Source organism: Perissodus microlepis, chromosome 7, assembly GCF_051167445.1.
Source record: "Perissodus microlepis isolate ML-2025 ecotype Zambia chromosome 7, ASM5116744v1, whole genome shotgun sequence".
Classification (NCBI taxonomy): domain Eukaryota; kingdom Metazoa; phylum Chordata; class Actinopteri; order Cichliformes; family Cichlidae; genus Perissodus; species Perissodus microlepis.
In genome coordinates this window covers 61280695-61297769 of record NC_140467.1, presented here as the reverse complement: position 1 = coordinate 61297769, position 17075 = coordinate 61280695, and the positions used below count along the sequence as shown (strand labels likewise).

At 39.0% G+C, this 17075-nt stretch overlaps 1 protein-coding gene across 1 annotated transcript; it reads left to right on the top strand.

Annotated features, from left to right (window-relative positions):
* Positions 1 to 63: 63 nt before the first annotated feature.
* LOC146384454 (troponin I, fast skeletal muscle-like) lies at positions 64 to 5597 on the top strand. Its single transcript, XM_084936426.1, has 7 exons — positions 64 to 1398; positions 2366 to 2398; positions 2579 to 2615; positions 2721 to 2849; positions 3465 to 3554; positions 3642 to 3815; positions 4818 to 5597. The coding sequence occupies exons 2-7, from the start codon at positions 2391 to 2393 to the stop codon at positions 4893 to 4895; spliced, it is 516 nt and encodes a 171-aa protein (XP_084792552.1). The 5' UTR covers positions 64 to 1398; positions 2366 to 2390; the 3' UTR covers positions 4896 to 5597.
* The last annotated feature ends 11478 nt before the right edge of the window (positions 5598 to 17075 follow it).

Below are 17075 nucleotides of genomic sequence, written 5' to 3'. Positions count from 1 at the left end.
TTTAATGCCCTTCAAATTGATTCCTTAACATTTTCACACTGACACTTCAAAGAAATTCGATTTTTGACAAATTTATTAGAAAAAAAACATTTAGAGGACCTGGGCTCGTTCTGAAAGAGGAAAACTCATTTTCAGGTGAGAGAAGAGATTCTCTGACATGACTTTTCCAGTCTGCAGCATAAAGACTATAAAACTGATAGTTAAGAGAGCAAACAATGAAACCTATATAAATGATACTTCTTTTAAAAAAGTTATTACATTTCTAAATGCAGAATAACATTTACAAAAGTTCAAGCAGTTTTTGCTATTGAACCCAAAACATCATGTTTTCAGAGAGCAAGCAAAAAAAATCCTTTTTAGATATTTTCCACACAAAGAAGCAACGATTCAACCATCTCGTCTTTCTAGTTTTCAAACAGTTTCTGCATGTAAAGAAAAAACATCTGATTCCAAACAGTTTAGACTTTAGACTACTGAGATTATTAAAGTAAGCTCATCTTACCCTGTTGCAAGTAAAAAATCATGTTGCAGAAATGTTCACATGTTGGAAGCATTTCCATGTTTTTATTTTTAAACTGTGTTAGCGTAGCTTTGTGTAATTTGTGGCTCAAAAATAATCCTTCTTTAAATTAAGCTGGGCTTGGTGTAGCCCCTCATTTTAGGAACTTTCTTCTGATTGGCTGTGAATCTCAAACAAAAGCTTTGATCAGCAGGTGGGCGGTGCTTATTTGGTCAAAGGGAGAGCTTTGTGATGACCCTGTTAGGGCTAGCCAAGCTTAATGACATCATTCGGAGCCAATAATAGACACTTGTTTTGTAAACCCGGGTGTTTAGAGAAATCTGCAGCCTAAACTTTAAAACACATACACTGTCCTCGTTATTTGAAATTTTGGCCACTTTTCATAGAAAAATTCAAATTAAATAATTAAACAAAATACATAAAACAGTAAAGAAGGAAACACATAATAATTTAACGTTGGGTTTTACAGGAAAGCTGAAGATTTCCATTTGTTGTGATGCTGCAGGGCTTAAAATGCTCCTTTTGAGTTAAAGATCAAAACATATATTAAATCTGTCCAAAGCCTTCTGAAGACATAAAAAGTGTTCTGTTCATGCTCCTTTAAGTTTATTCCATATACACAAACACAGCATGGAGGCATGAAGGGTTCTCGCAGGGAGGGCGTTTTGCAGAGCAGGGCTGGGCCGGGTGTATTTCAGGAGCTCGCAGGCCTATTGGTCTGCCTGGGAATCCATTTCCATAAAGAGGATCTGGGCATTTTGCTGAGGCATCGCAAACCACCATATATACCTATTTCATTTTTCACTGTCTGTGGCTTTGGCAGTGTCTCCTTTTCTTCCACCAAGTGTGCCCTGTCCTCTTCTTCCTCCTCTCAATAGGTGAGAAATCTTCCTTACTTTATCTTTTTTCTTTTTCTAATATCTCCAGCATCTTTGAGCTTCTCTGAGAGCATCTTCTATTTTATCAGATAGAATAAAAAGATGCTGCATGCAGCCACGTCTCAAAACGACTGTGTTTAGAAAAGACATGATTTAAAGCAGGATTACAGCTCTGACTGTTCCTCACTCAATCCAAGTGGCTTCTTTACATTTGTTGGTGACATTTGACCTTTTTATGTCAAACCTACATTTATATGACGTGTTCAGCTGCTCTGCCTCAGTCTTGTCAAAGACCTGATTTTAGCTGTTTTGCCTCAAATTGTTCATTGACTTTTTGGATGTGCGTACAACAGAAATATGAGCTGATCAGAAGGCCTGGAATTACAAAAATCTGATTCTGGTTTGGTGAATATTTTCTGGTTCCCTGAAAATGTTTATGTATAAAGTTAAAAACTGAACAACACTTGAATCATTAATTAATCTTATATATGTATATATACCCTGCCTAAACAAACAAACAAACAAAGATGTCTGACCTAATCTTCTAATCAAAAAGTGACATTAATTGGTCATGAAGACATGCTGTCAGAGTACCTCAGAGACACTATGGATAGTTAATAAAGGTTAGCTACTGTCAGCTAGTTCATGATGTCATGTTAGTTAATGATATTCCACTGGAGATTTTTTCAAATTAATCCTTCACTCGATCACGTGTAAACGGCAGAGACGTGACACACGATCCCGGCCAGCCCAGTTTAGTTCAGTTGACGTCGCTGCTCTTCAGCTGTGGCCTCAGATCGCGTTACGGCACAAATATTCCCGTCTATCCATCTCCATCACAGCAGCAGAACATGCTGATCTCAGAGAACCTCACACTGATTATCTGAACATCTCTGGTGTTCAGCAGGGCTCAGAAAGACCTCAACGTTTCCTCCAGTCACTCAGTTTTATGTTTGTTTTACTGCAGGTTGTGAACCCGAAAAACCGCCAAGATGTCTGAGTAAGTGCGAAGAACATCCTGTCTGATTGATGCACACTATACCTCATTTATATATGCACAGAAATCTGCCTCCTTTTAAAGATGCTCCCTTTAAATGTTTAATATCTGGATCCAAAATGATGTGAATTAGAAAAATGTAACCTTTACAACTATTAATGACCACAACTTCCTCTCAAACAGGAAAAAGATGACTTCCAGCCGCAGGCATCATCTCAAGGTAAATAAGGATTATGAAAAAATATTGAGTTCTTCTGCTGCTGAGTATGTTTGAGTGCAGACCATTAAACACGAGACTTGTTTGATGATGATTTCTGTCCTGCAGAGCTTGATCCTGCAGATTGCTATGAACTGGATCGAGCAGGAGAAAAAGGAAACCGAGACGGCCAAACAGGCCTACATGGCCGAGCACTGTTCTCCTCCAGACTTGAGCGGAGACCAGGCCGCCCTGATGGTGAGAGAGACATCAGGGTTTATCCGAGAAAAAAGAAAGAATAAAATGTTTCTTTTAGTAGTTCAGGAAACAATCAGCTACTATAATAGCCTTTTTTTTCCTGTATTCATTTAATTAATTAATTTATCCTGTTTATTACTGTATTTATTTCATTATGTTGTTGTTTTGAGTAGAAACATGCCTGTTATTATTATTTTGGCATTTAAGTGCCACCATAATGCAGCATGGAAACTGGACACTTAAAGGATGCTAATGAAATGAGAAGCTAGCCTGGACTTTGCTGCTGTAATTCATCATAAACATAAATTACCTGAAAGTGTTAAGTGAAGCACTGAGTGACCTGCTAACATTAGCACTCCTCTGCCAGAGAATGTACATACTTTAGCACCTAGCTGCTTTGATCAGCATGGCTAGCAATGCGATAACTTCCATGTCTCTTCCCATCTTGTGTACTTTTAGAAGCAAAAGTAGTTTAAAACTTTATATGAGCTTGAAACAAATGATTTACTCACTGGTTTTGTTACTTTAACAGCACTTTTGATATAAAAAGAGAAGGCCGTATAACTCTAAAGCTGTGGGAAGATCATCTTCTGGGGTTTCTTTATGCATCAACAGGAACTCTGCAAGAAGCTTCACGCCGCCATCGACAAGATCGATGACGAGCGGTACGATGCCGAAGCCAAGGTGCAAAAGGCTGACAAAGAGGTAATCTTCCTCTGGGAGCATAACAGGATTAGAGTGGCCTCTAAAAAGTAAAGAAGGGTAAATATAACACTTTCTTTCTGTGCATAGATTGAAGACCTGAAGATCAAAGTTGTGGACCTGATAGGAGTGAAGAAGCCTGCCCTGAAGAAAGTGCGTATGTCTGCTGACACCATGCTGCAGGCTCTGCTGGGCTCCAAACACAAGGTGACCATGGACCTGAGGGCCAACCTGAAGCAGGTCAAGAAAGAGGTCAAGGAGGAGGTGAGTTCACAGACAGAGGGTGGTTTTGTCAGGATAAATCGACATGTTTGCACTTTTAGTTCCAGCAGTGATGGATTTTTATTCTTTTTTTACATTACTGAGTTTACTGATGTGGTGCCAGTAAACCTGTTTTAATATCTATGAAGCAGCTTATCATCAACGTGATGACCCTACACTATCAGAATATCATATATAATGTTACAAGTGTTCTCCAAAGTTTTGGCATTCATGACAAAATAATTCTGACGTGCACCAAAAACTGTTGGTGACTTGGACCTCAAAGCGTCACACGGTTAGACGATACACCGTGGCCTTTGAATTCCAGGCTGAGATTATATTGCAGATTTCAAACATAAATCAATTTTTACACAGCCAAAAATAATATGCACACCCAGGGAAACTTGGCAGCAATCTGGAAGAGAACGTTTTTGGACTTCTGATCAGAAACTAGCACTGGAGCCTTGTATCCCACACATTTGCTCACAGATGAAATTAAAAAGCATTTTTTTTTCTTAATTTCTCTTAAATCTGTAATTAACAACTGAATCATATTTGGTCCACAAGTTTTTGGAGGACATTTTGGAGACTTCTGCATCTTTTGTGTGTGTTTTTTTTCCTGAAAAACTTGAATAAATCTCACAGTTTGTGATGCAAAGTAAAACTCATTCATTTAATTTTTTAAATTATTAGGAGTAGCATAACAAAGACTGCTTTTTCAAAAAAAAAAAAATAATTCCTGTCAATTATTTCATCATTCAGTCTTTACAGTATTACAGAATTTTTCTACTTCTAGAAACATAAAGTCACACTTCATAATTGACTTCAAGGTAACTGGGGTTAAAAGCTGTCAGTATTAGGCATGTAAGGGCTGGTTTTCCATGTGTCAGCTGTCAAAGTGCAGAAATCAGCTGATTAAGTTCAATCACCTCTCTTTTTAATAAAACTAAGATGTCTAAATTCCCGATTTGTTTGGACTAACTCTCTGCTTCCTGTCCTCTGCAGCCTACAGAAGCGGTGGGTGACTGGCGTAAGAACATTGAGGACAAAGCTGACAGGAAGAAGATGTTCGAGGCCTCCTAAATGTTTCGCTGCTCTGCTTTGTTTTTCTGTTTACATGAACTCCATGTGTCTTATTTGTGCTGGTGGAAGAGCGCGTTTGCTTTATGTCACACAGGTCTGAAGAGCAGGTTAGCAAATCTGAGAGGTGGGGAGTTGAATTTACCTGAGGGTTGTTATTTTGCACTTTGTCGTAGTCTGGAGGGAGGGGAAGGTTCACACACCAACACCAAGTCTTCAACTCCACACAGTCGGGGAAACAATCGCACACAATGTTCATTATACACAATAAAATCACGTGTCAGAGACAATCATGCTGTTTTTGTCTTTTTTTTGCCCAACTTTCATCATCATCATATTTACAGGATCACTGTAGAGGCTGAAGTTTAAATCTTTGTCTGAATCTGTTTTAAAGCTTTTACCATGATGCCAGGAAGAACCTCTGATTCCCACCTTTATGTCTTATCTTTGTTATCCAACCTAAATGTCCTCAAATTAGAATGAATTCTTAAAACAAGCCTACTCTATACATGATCAAAGAAATCTTGGTTCAAATGGTAACTAATCTGCACAATCTGATTTTTACCAAAGATTTGAGCTTTTTCTTCGTAAATCTATGAAGTTTTAATTGCTATGAGGTTGTATTTTATTGTTTTTATGAAATAAGTTGTGGAATAATTCAGATTCCATACAGTCAGAATAGGACACCGAAGTTTGTTTTTTAGATTTCTCACCAGTGCTGCTAAATGCAACCGTTGCTCTCTGTTGTGTAATTTATGAACCATTAATGCATCTATCATATTTTCATGGTGCACTGTAATTGTATGAGCACAGTTTTTTATTTAAAAAAATAATAATGGGAAGAGGTTTTGGTTTATATTAGCTGCAGTTTATTTGTTGAGTGTTTAGATTTCCAGAATCAGGTCCATCAGTACCAGCAATTTGTTTTCTGTCTTTGTCCTTGAACGTTTTGAACTTCTTCAGACATTTGTTGAATCGTTTTGAATCACCTCATTTTCTGATGTGATTCAAATCTTTTGTGAAGCTAAATTGAGAAGAAATGTTACATTTACATAACCATAAGGGTCAAACAGTGACAGAAAAACAGCATCAAAGATCTAGATTTCTGCATTCAGCACCAATGCTTATAAGACAAAAGTGTGAAATATGGATTTCTAGACAGGATTTCTAGAGCAGACCTTCTTGACAGCATTAAACACTAGCAGTACTATCTCAACCAACTGCATGAGCCTGGAATTATTTCCATTTAACAGGTGAGCCTTGTCAGTATGTAAGTGGTGGAGTTCCTTTCTTCCTCAGTGTTATTAAAGAGCAGCTGTTGTCCCAAGGAAGACCCCCATCCACCACCTGTAAAGTGCAAATTATGGCAACAACTGTTCCTCTAACAACAGTCCATCTTTGTTTCATCACACAAAGGCCCAGCAGTCCATCTCTGAAGCAACCAATAAATTAAACTAGTGAGTTAATTTATTGACATTGTATCTGTTTTTTTCAGTATTTCTAATGTTTTTATGACCTGGAAACATAAACCGCTTTACGGGTTGCAGGGATGTAGAAGGGATGTAGCCGCCACAATCATCAGACAATATTGAGACAAGAAGGTATGTTGTGTAGATAGCTTTTTATAATATGACATTATTTGATATTAAATGTTTAACTACTGAGAAGTGAAATGTACATCCTGGAGAAACTGAGCCATTCTCTGTAGAGTCTTTTAATGCAGCTGAACAGGCAACAGCACCCACTAGCTACTGGGAACAATCCTTAATAATGCTGAAATTTAACTGTAACGCATTTAAAAAAGTGTTTTGCATAAACATTTACACTGTCAATCAAAGCAGCCAAAACTCTAATTTAAAGTCTTGCTGACATTACTCAGGGAGAGGTTTTTTTTATTTCATTTTACTTATTTATATATTAGAAAACGGTCAATATTTTTATTTCTGCTGTAAAGTTATAACCTGGGAGTTTAAATGCACTGGCTCGCTTTTGGAGTCTGCCTCAAGTGGACATTAGAAGAATTGCAGTTTTTGGCCACTCAAATTTTCATCCAGCATTTGCTGCAATTAAGTAAGAGCAATATGATGGGTGTTTTTAGGTGTACCAGCACAAAATACCTTGTTTGTCATGTTTTTATGTGAAGGTAAAGTTTGATAATGATCAGTACTGTTTTGAGTGTATTTAAAAAATATTAAGAGAACTCTTCTTATTAAACACAAAGTTCTTCCTCATCTCAAATTGTCTGATCATTCAGGTTTCCTGTCTAACTTTAGAGGATATTTTAAAGTGCCTTGACATGACTGTTGTTGCATTTAAAAAAAATCATAAAAAATGAGTGAAGTAAATTTAAATAAGGGTAAATTTGATTAAAAATAAGAGTCATGCACAGCCATCAATCAGTTAAACACTCCATTGAGACTTTAATGATTTATCTCATTGGTTGCAAACACGCCCTACCCTCCCTCAGATGCCCTCACACTCCTTGTATGGTGCTCTGAGCTCTGCCTCCAGCCTGCCGGGGCCCTCGAGGCTTTGGTTTCTTGAGGGGCTAACTTTATCCCCTGAGACTCGTGGGGAATGTGAAGGAGATGCCTACGAGTTATATTTGAATCATCTGACTTCAATAAGACTCCTTAAAGAAAAAAAAAAGAAAAGAAAATTGCAGCGTCTTCCCTCCATCACCGGCCTGCAGGGCTGCGACTGACACCTGCTTTTAAATTTAGTTTGAGTGCTTTCAAGCAGCTGCTTTTCCCGATGACATCTGTCTGCCGTTATGTATCTGTGACTGTTTTAGCATTTTATTGTGGAACGCACATGGATAGGGAATTTAAAAAAAATACATAAACATAAATGCAGCTCCTCATGACACCGTTTGAAGCTGTAAAACAAAGTACAACAGTGCCGCTCGGTGAGGTGTTGCTCCTGCCTCGTCCTGTTTTCACCCACATTTCAGCTTTCCAGCACCCTCGTTTCTCTGAAGCCCTGCAGTTACTTGGATTTACTTCCGTTCTCCATCTGTCCACCAGGTGTCCTCTAACTACACCATCCTGTGTCTTGTGTGCTACAGGGACAGTGAGGCAACATGTTATCTCATGGCTTCAAGATTAGCGACGATGAAAACGGAAGTTTCAGTTCATCTTTTCTTTAACCCTTAGATGCACATGTGGGGTCAAACGACCCCACAGGTTGTTTTTCTTCAACATCTTTAAAATGAAAAGTTGTAATATATTCATATTCCAGGTATTCCTCATAAAATATGTTTGTAACATGAGGCCATTTGCATTTTTATTTATTTTTTCATTAATTAAAAAAATGCAGTTTTTGTATCACTACCCCACTCTTCCACAAGTGGGTCAAAAATGAAGCAGTTCCTATGGGATCTTCTATGAAACTTTCATTCTTAGCAACTCTGACTGACCCACTTACACTTCTGAAGGATCAGGAATTGATTTGTACACAGTAACATATATGATTTATAGTTTTCTGTGCATTTCAAATACTGTCCTTTCTGATGTTTATTTTTAATATCTAAAGTAACATGGCTGCTATGAGGCCAGCTAGGATCCCTGTGGACCTTGCCCTACAAATGATCCAGGACGGATGGGATGAAGAGACCATCGGAGGCATTGACTGACATCTCAGATATAGAGGACCCAGACTTTTGCAATGCAATAAATGGTACACATCCAGAGGATGTCTCTGAGGAGCAGCAAATCCATGATTTTTGTGCTGTTCCTGCCCACAGCTGAAAAAAAGCTCAAATCTCAGGTGCTGCTGTAGATGGAGGTTCGTGGTCAAAAGAGGGCGTGTTTGCACCGCTTTTTGCTTTGAGTGGAAGCTCAACGGTGTGAGGGCTCTGCAGCCGTTTAGATCAGACAGACTTTAAATGTTGACTCAATGCAAACAGCCTGTTTTTCATGTGAGAGAAAAACTGTGCCTGCATTATGTGTGTGTGTCTTTCTTTGTTCTGTTCTACTTTTCTGCTATTTGCTTTTGTTCATGGGTGGAAAATAACTTAGTTGAGTCTTCCCCGTTTGTTTTATTTTTACAGCACTTCAGAAAGAATAGATGTTCATTTAACCCCATTATATTCATCAGATACTTTGTAGTTACTTTACAGACTCAAAGGGACCCAAAGGTTAGAGAAATTAGATTGCTGGTTCATAACTTCCCATAACTGCAGTTTTTCCTAATGTCCACTTGAGGCAGACTCCAAAAGTGAGCCAGTCCACATAAACTCCCAGGTCAAAAAAAAGTATGTGCCATAAAAAATCTGGGTGGGAAATCAGAAAAGTGATGACTGATTGAAAAGGTTAAGAAGATTCAGACTGAGCTGCTCGAAATCACTGTTTCATGAGTGTGTGGATCTATGAAGAGAGCTGAGTAAGGTGCAGCCACCCAGCGTGACCAACCTGCTCCCAGTCTGTCACATCAAATACGGGTGTTTTGTCAGATGCTGTTGATGTCTGAGATATATACAAAGGATGTGCCTCACTGTTGGTGCTGTGACACACTAGGTGTAGAAATACTGAGTGCACAATGAGGCAGCAGATTACAGACCTGTTTTTCAGGAGACTCTGATTTGTCTTTTTTTGTTTTACTTAAGTATGAAGTGATTCAGATAGGTTTCAGAAAAAACTTTGATAAGGTTCATTATCAGTACTTTGTGAATACCAATTTGGAAATGTGGAGGTTCAGAAGGAAAAAGAGGTTCACCACCAGAAAATCCACCGCTTAAAGAAAAGAGGAGGAAAAACTGCACATGCGCTCGCTGCCTGTCCTGTGGCATTACCTGGACAGCATCCATCTGTCATCATCAGCTAATGCCACCAATCTGCAAAGCAAGCTAAAGAGGCACCAAAAATCCCCTCTAAAAACAATTATTTCAAAAAGGGAGACAATTGTCAGCGTACAGTAGTGTTCACAGTGCAGACATCATGCCACAAACTAGCTGTCAGAAGTACAGCCTTCAGACTGAAGCCATGTTAGATAATGTGGTGTCTATTTTAGATGGATATGAATACAAGTGTACTCATATTTTGATATTGATATTTTGTGTCCTTTGGGCCAAAACCTTTGAAAACCGCTGGGTTAAAATATGCAACAGTTAACTTGTATGTTTAAAAATGATGCAGAAGGGTGAACTTAAATGATTTGGGAATGTGATCGATCTCACTGGAAATTGCAACACGCCAATATAAGGTCACCTTGGTGTGTTTTTCTTAAGTCTGCAGAAAGAACATTTTTATTCTTTCAGGCCTGATTTTTTAATCCACAGGGATTCATACTTGTAAAACCTCCCTGTCACATGGAAAAAGGACATTTATTGTCATGAATTTTTATTTAAAAGATGATGGCAGCATGATGAGAGAACGTGGCTAGGAGTGGAAACCTGGTCATGCAGTGTGCTGACATATACAATTTTAATTCAAGTGGGTGTCAGCATTAATCCAGTATCGAGACATAAGGCTGAAATGTTTCTCTTTGTAACCTTCCCACATTATAAAAATCGATTAACATAAATGAGTTTATCATGCTGGGACCCAAACATCCAGGAACACGTGATAAAAACATCATAATAATCGTCTTTCTCTGTAACAGTCTTTCTGTGATCAGTTTAAAGGTTTTTTTTAAATGATTTCTTTGAACATTTTTGAAATGAAACTGCACTTGCATGAAAACACTGCTGAAGGTGTGAGTTCCTGCTTCCTTTCCTGTTGCACCGTGTCTGTTACTGCCACCTTTCTTTTCTTTTCTTTTCTTTTCTTTTTTAAGTAAATTCAGTTCACATTATTTCCTGCAGCCATCACTCACTCTTGCATATTAAAAAAAAAGCTACTGCGGTGATTTTCCATCTCCTCACTCTGCTGAATCAGAAATATCGCTCAGCAGCAGGTCGTCTCGCCACAGGCCTCGTGACTGTAACCCAAGCAGGTCCTAATAACTGACCCAGGCTGTAAAGTCATTTGGGTTTATTATGTCCAGCCTGCCGGAGGTCGTCGTAAAAGTTCAAGGAGCACTGTTACATTTAGTGCCTGCTCAAAACCCCATTAACTTTCTCCCATTTGTCCTGGATCCCATATGGCTTCACTTCAGATGGCGAGCAGCAGTTCTCCTTTTCCTCCCACAGCTGCCCACAGCCTCTCTGCACGCTAGTTGTCATAACTGGATGGAAGGTGATGAATTTCTTTTCTGAACTGAGCAGTTTTGCAGTCCACTCACTTCTACAAGGAGAAGGACGTTTTTGTATTTTTTATATTGTGAATGTGACAGACTGTTGAACTGGTGTAAATCAGTCAGTCAGAGCAGACAGAACAAGGTTTATCTGATTTCAGACTGTACTGCTGCCTTTCAGAGATGCCGGCTGTAGATACTATGGATATTTAAACTGAGGAAATAAAGCTAAATTAGGTTGTAAGGAAGCACGTGGACAAAACTGTAATGCTTGAGCTGATTAATACCCCTCCACACTTGTTCTTATTATTGGTGCTATCTGAGCCCAAAGTTTGCTGGTTGCTGATTTTATTAAACACATCTATTTACCAAGAGCAGTGTGAAGCCTAGCATTCCTTCAACATACATGAAACCAGACTTGGTTCCAGATTAGTCCTCCCAGTTTTATCTATTTGAGTTTTATATGCCTTTGTTAAGCTATTGTCCTTTCAAAAATTCCCAGATGCACATAAACTTTTGGGGTGACTGGGTGCTCTGCAGTCCATCTGAGCCTCCGGTTTGTTTCACTCGTGTGATTTTTGCATGCTGTGCCTGCTCGAGGATAATCAAACAATGCCCGGAACTATTTGAAAAGATGGGCACGGGTGCAGTTCAGCTGGACTCGGCACGGTCCACATGTGTTCCCCAGCACGGATCTACGATGCTTCCTCAATGAGAGCTGCTGCAGTAAAAATTGTTTTGTTCTTGATAAATATGTGAGAGGAGAGTGTGTCACCACTTTCATAGCTAAGCCACGAAATGCATAAAAACTAGATTTTTCTAAATCTAGATGTAGATTTGTTAGAGAATGTGTAAACATGCACTTGGACTTGGATGGTTAAGTGCCGTGTTAGGACAGGCCACCAGCCTGAGAACCTCTGGTAATTTTGTTTGTGCAAATCTGTTCATAACTTTCTGAGTAATCCCACCTGCAACCATGAAAAAAAGAAAAAAGAAAAAATTGGCTTCACAAGTTTGGCTCAAAAGTATATATACAAGCTCAAATATATGCATAGGCTACACATAAATCTTTTAATAAGTGGTGCTGAAAGTTGTAATAAGCTAAAGACTATAAACTTCCTGTTAAGAAACACAGTGAAAAGGTTCAGTTCAGTTACTGAATCACACACATCTGGAGACCTGTTGGCGGCTTCCTGGTATCCACAGGTTGCAAGCCCGCTGCTAGTGGTTGTTGAAGATGATGGCAGTCGCTGTGAAACTCGCCAACTGGTTGGGGAATACGCATTTTCCACGGTGATCAGTGATTCCCAGATGATTGTTGGCTTGTCTCTAGGCACATGTGATGGCGACTAGCTACAGGGACTTTTGCACAAATCTACCTGTCACCTAAACCAGCCACATTCTGCTATCTAGTGATTATTTAATTATGAACGGGGTAGTACAGATTTGGCATCAAAGTAGAACTTTGTTGAGTGATTGTGCTTTTAGCATGGTGAGACATAACATTTAAAGCATCAGCGTAATGACACATCTTGGCATCATCCAAAATCTAAATCAGTCTGTTTGAAAATACTGGATGGATGGACAAGGAGATTTCTAACATTAAACAATCTCTTGACAGTGAGGAGTCCTGGGTGTTGTCAATGGTTTGTGACAACACCCACAGTGTGTGGATCCATACTGAAATATGGATTCTTCCGTTACTAAACTGATTCTCATATTAAAATATCGATATTTAAGTAATTTGGGGTAAATTTGTAGTTTGTCATTAACAGGAACACAGTGGAAAGTAACTTTACTATTGGGATTGTCAGATGATGATCGTAAGCCGAGTCATGTGTGGCCCTACTTTAGCTCCACAAACAGCCAAGATGCAGTTTGTGACACAAACCTTGTCAAACACAAACAAAAGTAAATTATAACACAGATGATGATGATGATGATGATGAGTTCATGATGAGGCGAACTGAAGAGGAGGAGAGCGACAGGTGTTGCAAGGGGGAATCAAACGTTGCTTGTGGAGTCCTTCGGTGCTGCAGGCGGGCACTATCCAGGTACGGAGGGAGAAAATGTGGAGCTGTTGGCGAAGTGTAACACTGCTGAATTTTGGAAAGTGACTTAGTCCAGGCTTAGAGTTTTGTGTCTATGTTTACATGATGGGAATTCACCGCAGCTTTAAAAAATATAGAATTGTATTTGTTTAAATTGTAGAGTATTTTTAATTAAATAGTATCTTTAAAATATACAGCGTACACTCTAAAAATAAAAATACAACTCAAAATATTTAATAAGATGAAATCTAATGTTTTGTATTAATTATAAAGACAGAGTTTGAAATACACTAATTTTAAAAATAGCACATCAAGTTTTTGTACAAAGTATCTGTATCGGATCAGTATCGCTGATACAAGACGGAATTTTACTTGGTATCAGATCAGACAGGAAATCAGTGGCATCGCACGTCACTAGTGACTCCTTTCAGACAAATGTAATTTTCTATGAGAACACAGTCTGACAGTTAATATACAATCTTCTAAATGTATTATAATAACAGATAATGTTCTGCCTCTGGATTTACATCTGGAACAAAATGTGCACCATCAGCAAGTGGTGCTGATGGTGATCATCATCGGCTGAGTGGTGCGACACAAACAACCTGCTGCTTAACACTGAGAAGACCAAGGAGCTCATCGTGGACTACAGGAGGAATGCTGAGCCACATCCACCCATCCACATTAAGGGGACGGCTGTGGAGCGTGTGAGCAGCTTCAAGTTCCTGGGAGTCCACATCTCCGAGGATCTCACCTGGACGACCAACTGCTCCAAGCTGGTCAGGAAGGCTCACCAGCGCCTCTTCTTCTTGAGGACTCTGAGGAAGAACCACCTGTCCTCAGACATCCTGGTGAACTTCTATCGTTGCACCATCGAGAGCATCCTGACCAACTGTATAACAGTCTGGCACGGGAACTGCTCTGCCTCGGACCGGAAGGCGTTGCAGAGGGTCGTGAAAACTGCCCAGCGCATCGCCGGAGCACCACTTCCTGCCATAAAAGACATCTACAGGAAGCGGTGTCTGAAAAGGGCTGGGAAAATCATCAGAGACCCCAGTCACCCATCACATGGACTCTTCACCCTCCTGCCCTCTGGGAGGCGCTACAGGAGCCTCCGGACTAAGACCACCAGGTACCGGAACAGCTTCTTCCCCACAGCTGTCAGACTCCTGAACTCTGCCTCCTGACATCTGACCCACGTTAACACATGGACTGAACATACACACACCCACAATGGACAACTGTACCCTCAAACACACAATAATAACATGGACTGAACCACCACTCACAACCACTAGCACTTTATATAGATACTGTAGAAATTATCCACATATCTAATTTATCTTAACTGCACTACTGTATAGCTCTGTAAATAATCATTCTGTACATACGATAATTTTTTAACCCTACAACTGTTTACAACTTGCATAGTTCCCATTTCTGTATAACTGTATATCTCAGATTTCTGTAAAGTTATTTATTTCATATTCTGTATAGTTTTTCATATTTATATCCTGTTCATAGCCTGTACATAGCTTGTACTCACTACAGCCTGTACATACCTATAGTTATAGAATATTCACAACATACTTCATACCGTGTACATTATAACATACCATAATAGACCCATTTCTGTAATATACTTACATATCTATATTATTGCTAATATATATTGTAATATATCTATATCACTAAAGCACTTCTGGATGGATGCAAACTGCATTTCGTTGCCCTGTACCTGTGCATGTGCAATGACAATAAAGTTGAATTCTATTCTATTCTAAGATGCCACAAATCCTTCGGTTGTTAAAGGCTGATCCAGTTACCTGAAAAATACGTTTGGTCTTCACCACTAATTACACCCCTAATCCAACTAAATACCTGCTGAGAGTCCAGACCACAGCAAGCAGTGTGATATTTGTGGTCTGGCTTATTGAAGCTAATAAAGACGAGTTTAGATGTTCTTTTTTTATAAGGAATTTGTGATGCAGCTGGGTGATGTGCTGCCATGCATGGAACACACAACTGTAAGGAAGCACACTGTAACACCTTGGGTCCGTCATTACATTGATCACATGTGTCTGTGCTGCCACAACTAACAGCTTAAGCAATAAATTAATCTGGAGAACATTTTTTCAGTTTGTTGTGTGCCCATTATTTCAATTAAATTTGACTGAAAATATCTCATAATTTCCCATAATGCACATCTTTTTTGACTAATCACGTTAGTCCATGAGATATCTCTTGAGTATTCATGCTAGTTCTCACTTGCTTCGTATATAGCTAATGCTTGGGCAGCTGCCATGACTTAACTGTGGCCTTTTTACCAAAAAATGCAATATTTAACCAAGTGGTTTTCATTTGTAAACCTAACCAGCGACTAAAAGCAAGTGGGTGGCAAGAAAAATAATATGCAATAAAAAAGCAAAGAATTCTGCAAAACACCTTGGTCCTAACATGCCACAAACAATGGCCTTTTGGGAGGTAAACCAGCAACTTACCATCCTTCTAACCTCCAAACACGGACTTTTTAGATCTCTAAGACAAGACCATATTCTCCAGGGAGCAAATATCACCACAGCTGGTGGTGAATCAAATAACTGACGCAACAAAGCATCATTATTGCACCTGGGGGTAAGAATGGCTTGTATATGCATTCTTAGGATATTTCTAGTCCTCTTTTTGGTTTGGTTCTGTCATAGAAATATGATGAATGTTGTTTTTAGTGGCTGGTGGAGACCAAACCTGAGCTACAAAATGTTCTAGTTTTATGAGATGTTCACTGAACTGATATTTCTGATTTCATATTTTATAGAACTTTTATATATTTTCTCGATTCTTTGAGGGTATTTTAATTTTTTTCTCAAGCTTGATATTACTTGCTTGGTTTATCTTTACCTCACTCTGCAGGAATGCATTGTTTCTACTTACTGCTGCTTTAATGAGGCTGCATTCCTCTACCTGAATGCGCTATCACTACTCTCATACATGTTGTTAAGCTCTCAGTGGGGTCTGAGTGCAGTAAAAGCCATCCTGACTAAAGCCCATAAAGGCCTGGAGCTTGCACAACTGAACAAAAACAGAAAACAATGCAAACGGTTTAAATTTACCACCTCCACATGTCACTGAGTCAGTCCGGTTCTTTAATACAGCAAAGCAGTCAGTTCTTGTGCTGTTTGAAACACAAGAGACAAATAACCCAGGTTAATTTCTCGAAATAAGTTACTTCAGATTTCATTCTTTAAACAGAATAAAAAGTATTATGATGCCATTAGCCTTTTTTTTCCCAGTTGATCAGAGCCTATCTGAGTATTTTGTACACAACTTTACCTCTTCAGACAGAACTGATTTATGAACATAAAAATTAATAAATGAATCTGAGCTGCATGGAAAGCAGTAACATCCCCCCTCTGTTGGACTTACTAATATTTACCAGTAACTATTCCTAAGATGAGGACTATATCCCAACTTGGAAAACCAAGAAAAGAAAAACCCATACAGACACACCCACTGGCTTGTTTTCAGTACTTGTTGTTTGTGATGTTTGTGGTGGAGAATGCTGCCTGGTGTCAGTGAATGCATTGCCACGAACACGCTTTCATGAACGCACCCTGAGTCCTAACTCCTTCCCAAACAAATCTCAAATTAGGGCCTGATGCGAGGCACCTGTGGCTTCTCTCTCTGGTGTTTATGGTATGTAGCTGAAATACATAATTTAACATACCCAAAACAACCTTATACACATTCATGTTTATTTCACTGCCTTTTGTTTTAGCTTTGATCTTTATGTTAGTCAAACAAATTGTACTATATGTAGAATCCCAGAGTGGTTGAGATCTGTGAACCTGTGTGTTGACACCCATTTTTGTTTGTATTGTGCTGGATCCTGGCTAATGCCTTCAAAGATTCACCTGTTTTATATTTATTTTTATTTTATTATAAAACCAACTCTTTGTTT

Excerpts from the sequence above, each read along its gene's own strand:
- LOC146384454 (XM_084936426.1), top strand. Across the intron at positions 2,616-2,720 it reads GCCGCAGGCATCATCTCAAG|AGCTTGATCCTGCAGATTGC; the intron begins GTAAATAAGGAT and ends TCTGTCCTGCAG. Across the intron at positions 2,850-3,464 it reads GAGACCAGGCCGCCCTGATG|GAACTCTGCAAGAAGCTTCA; the intron begins GTGAGAGAGACA and ends ATGCATCAACAG.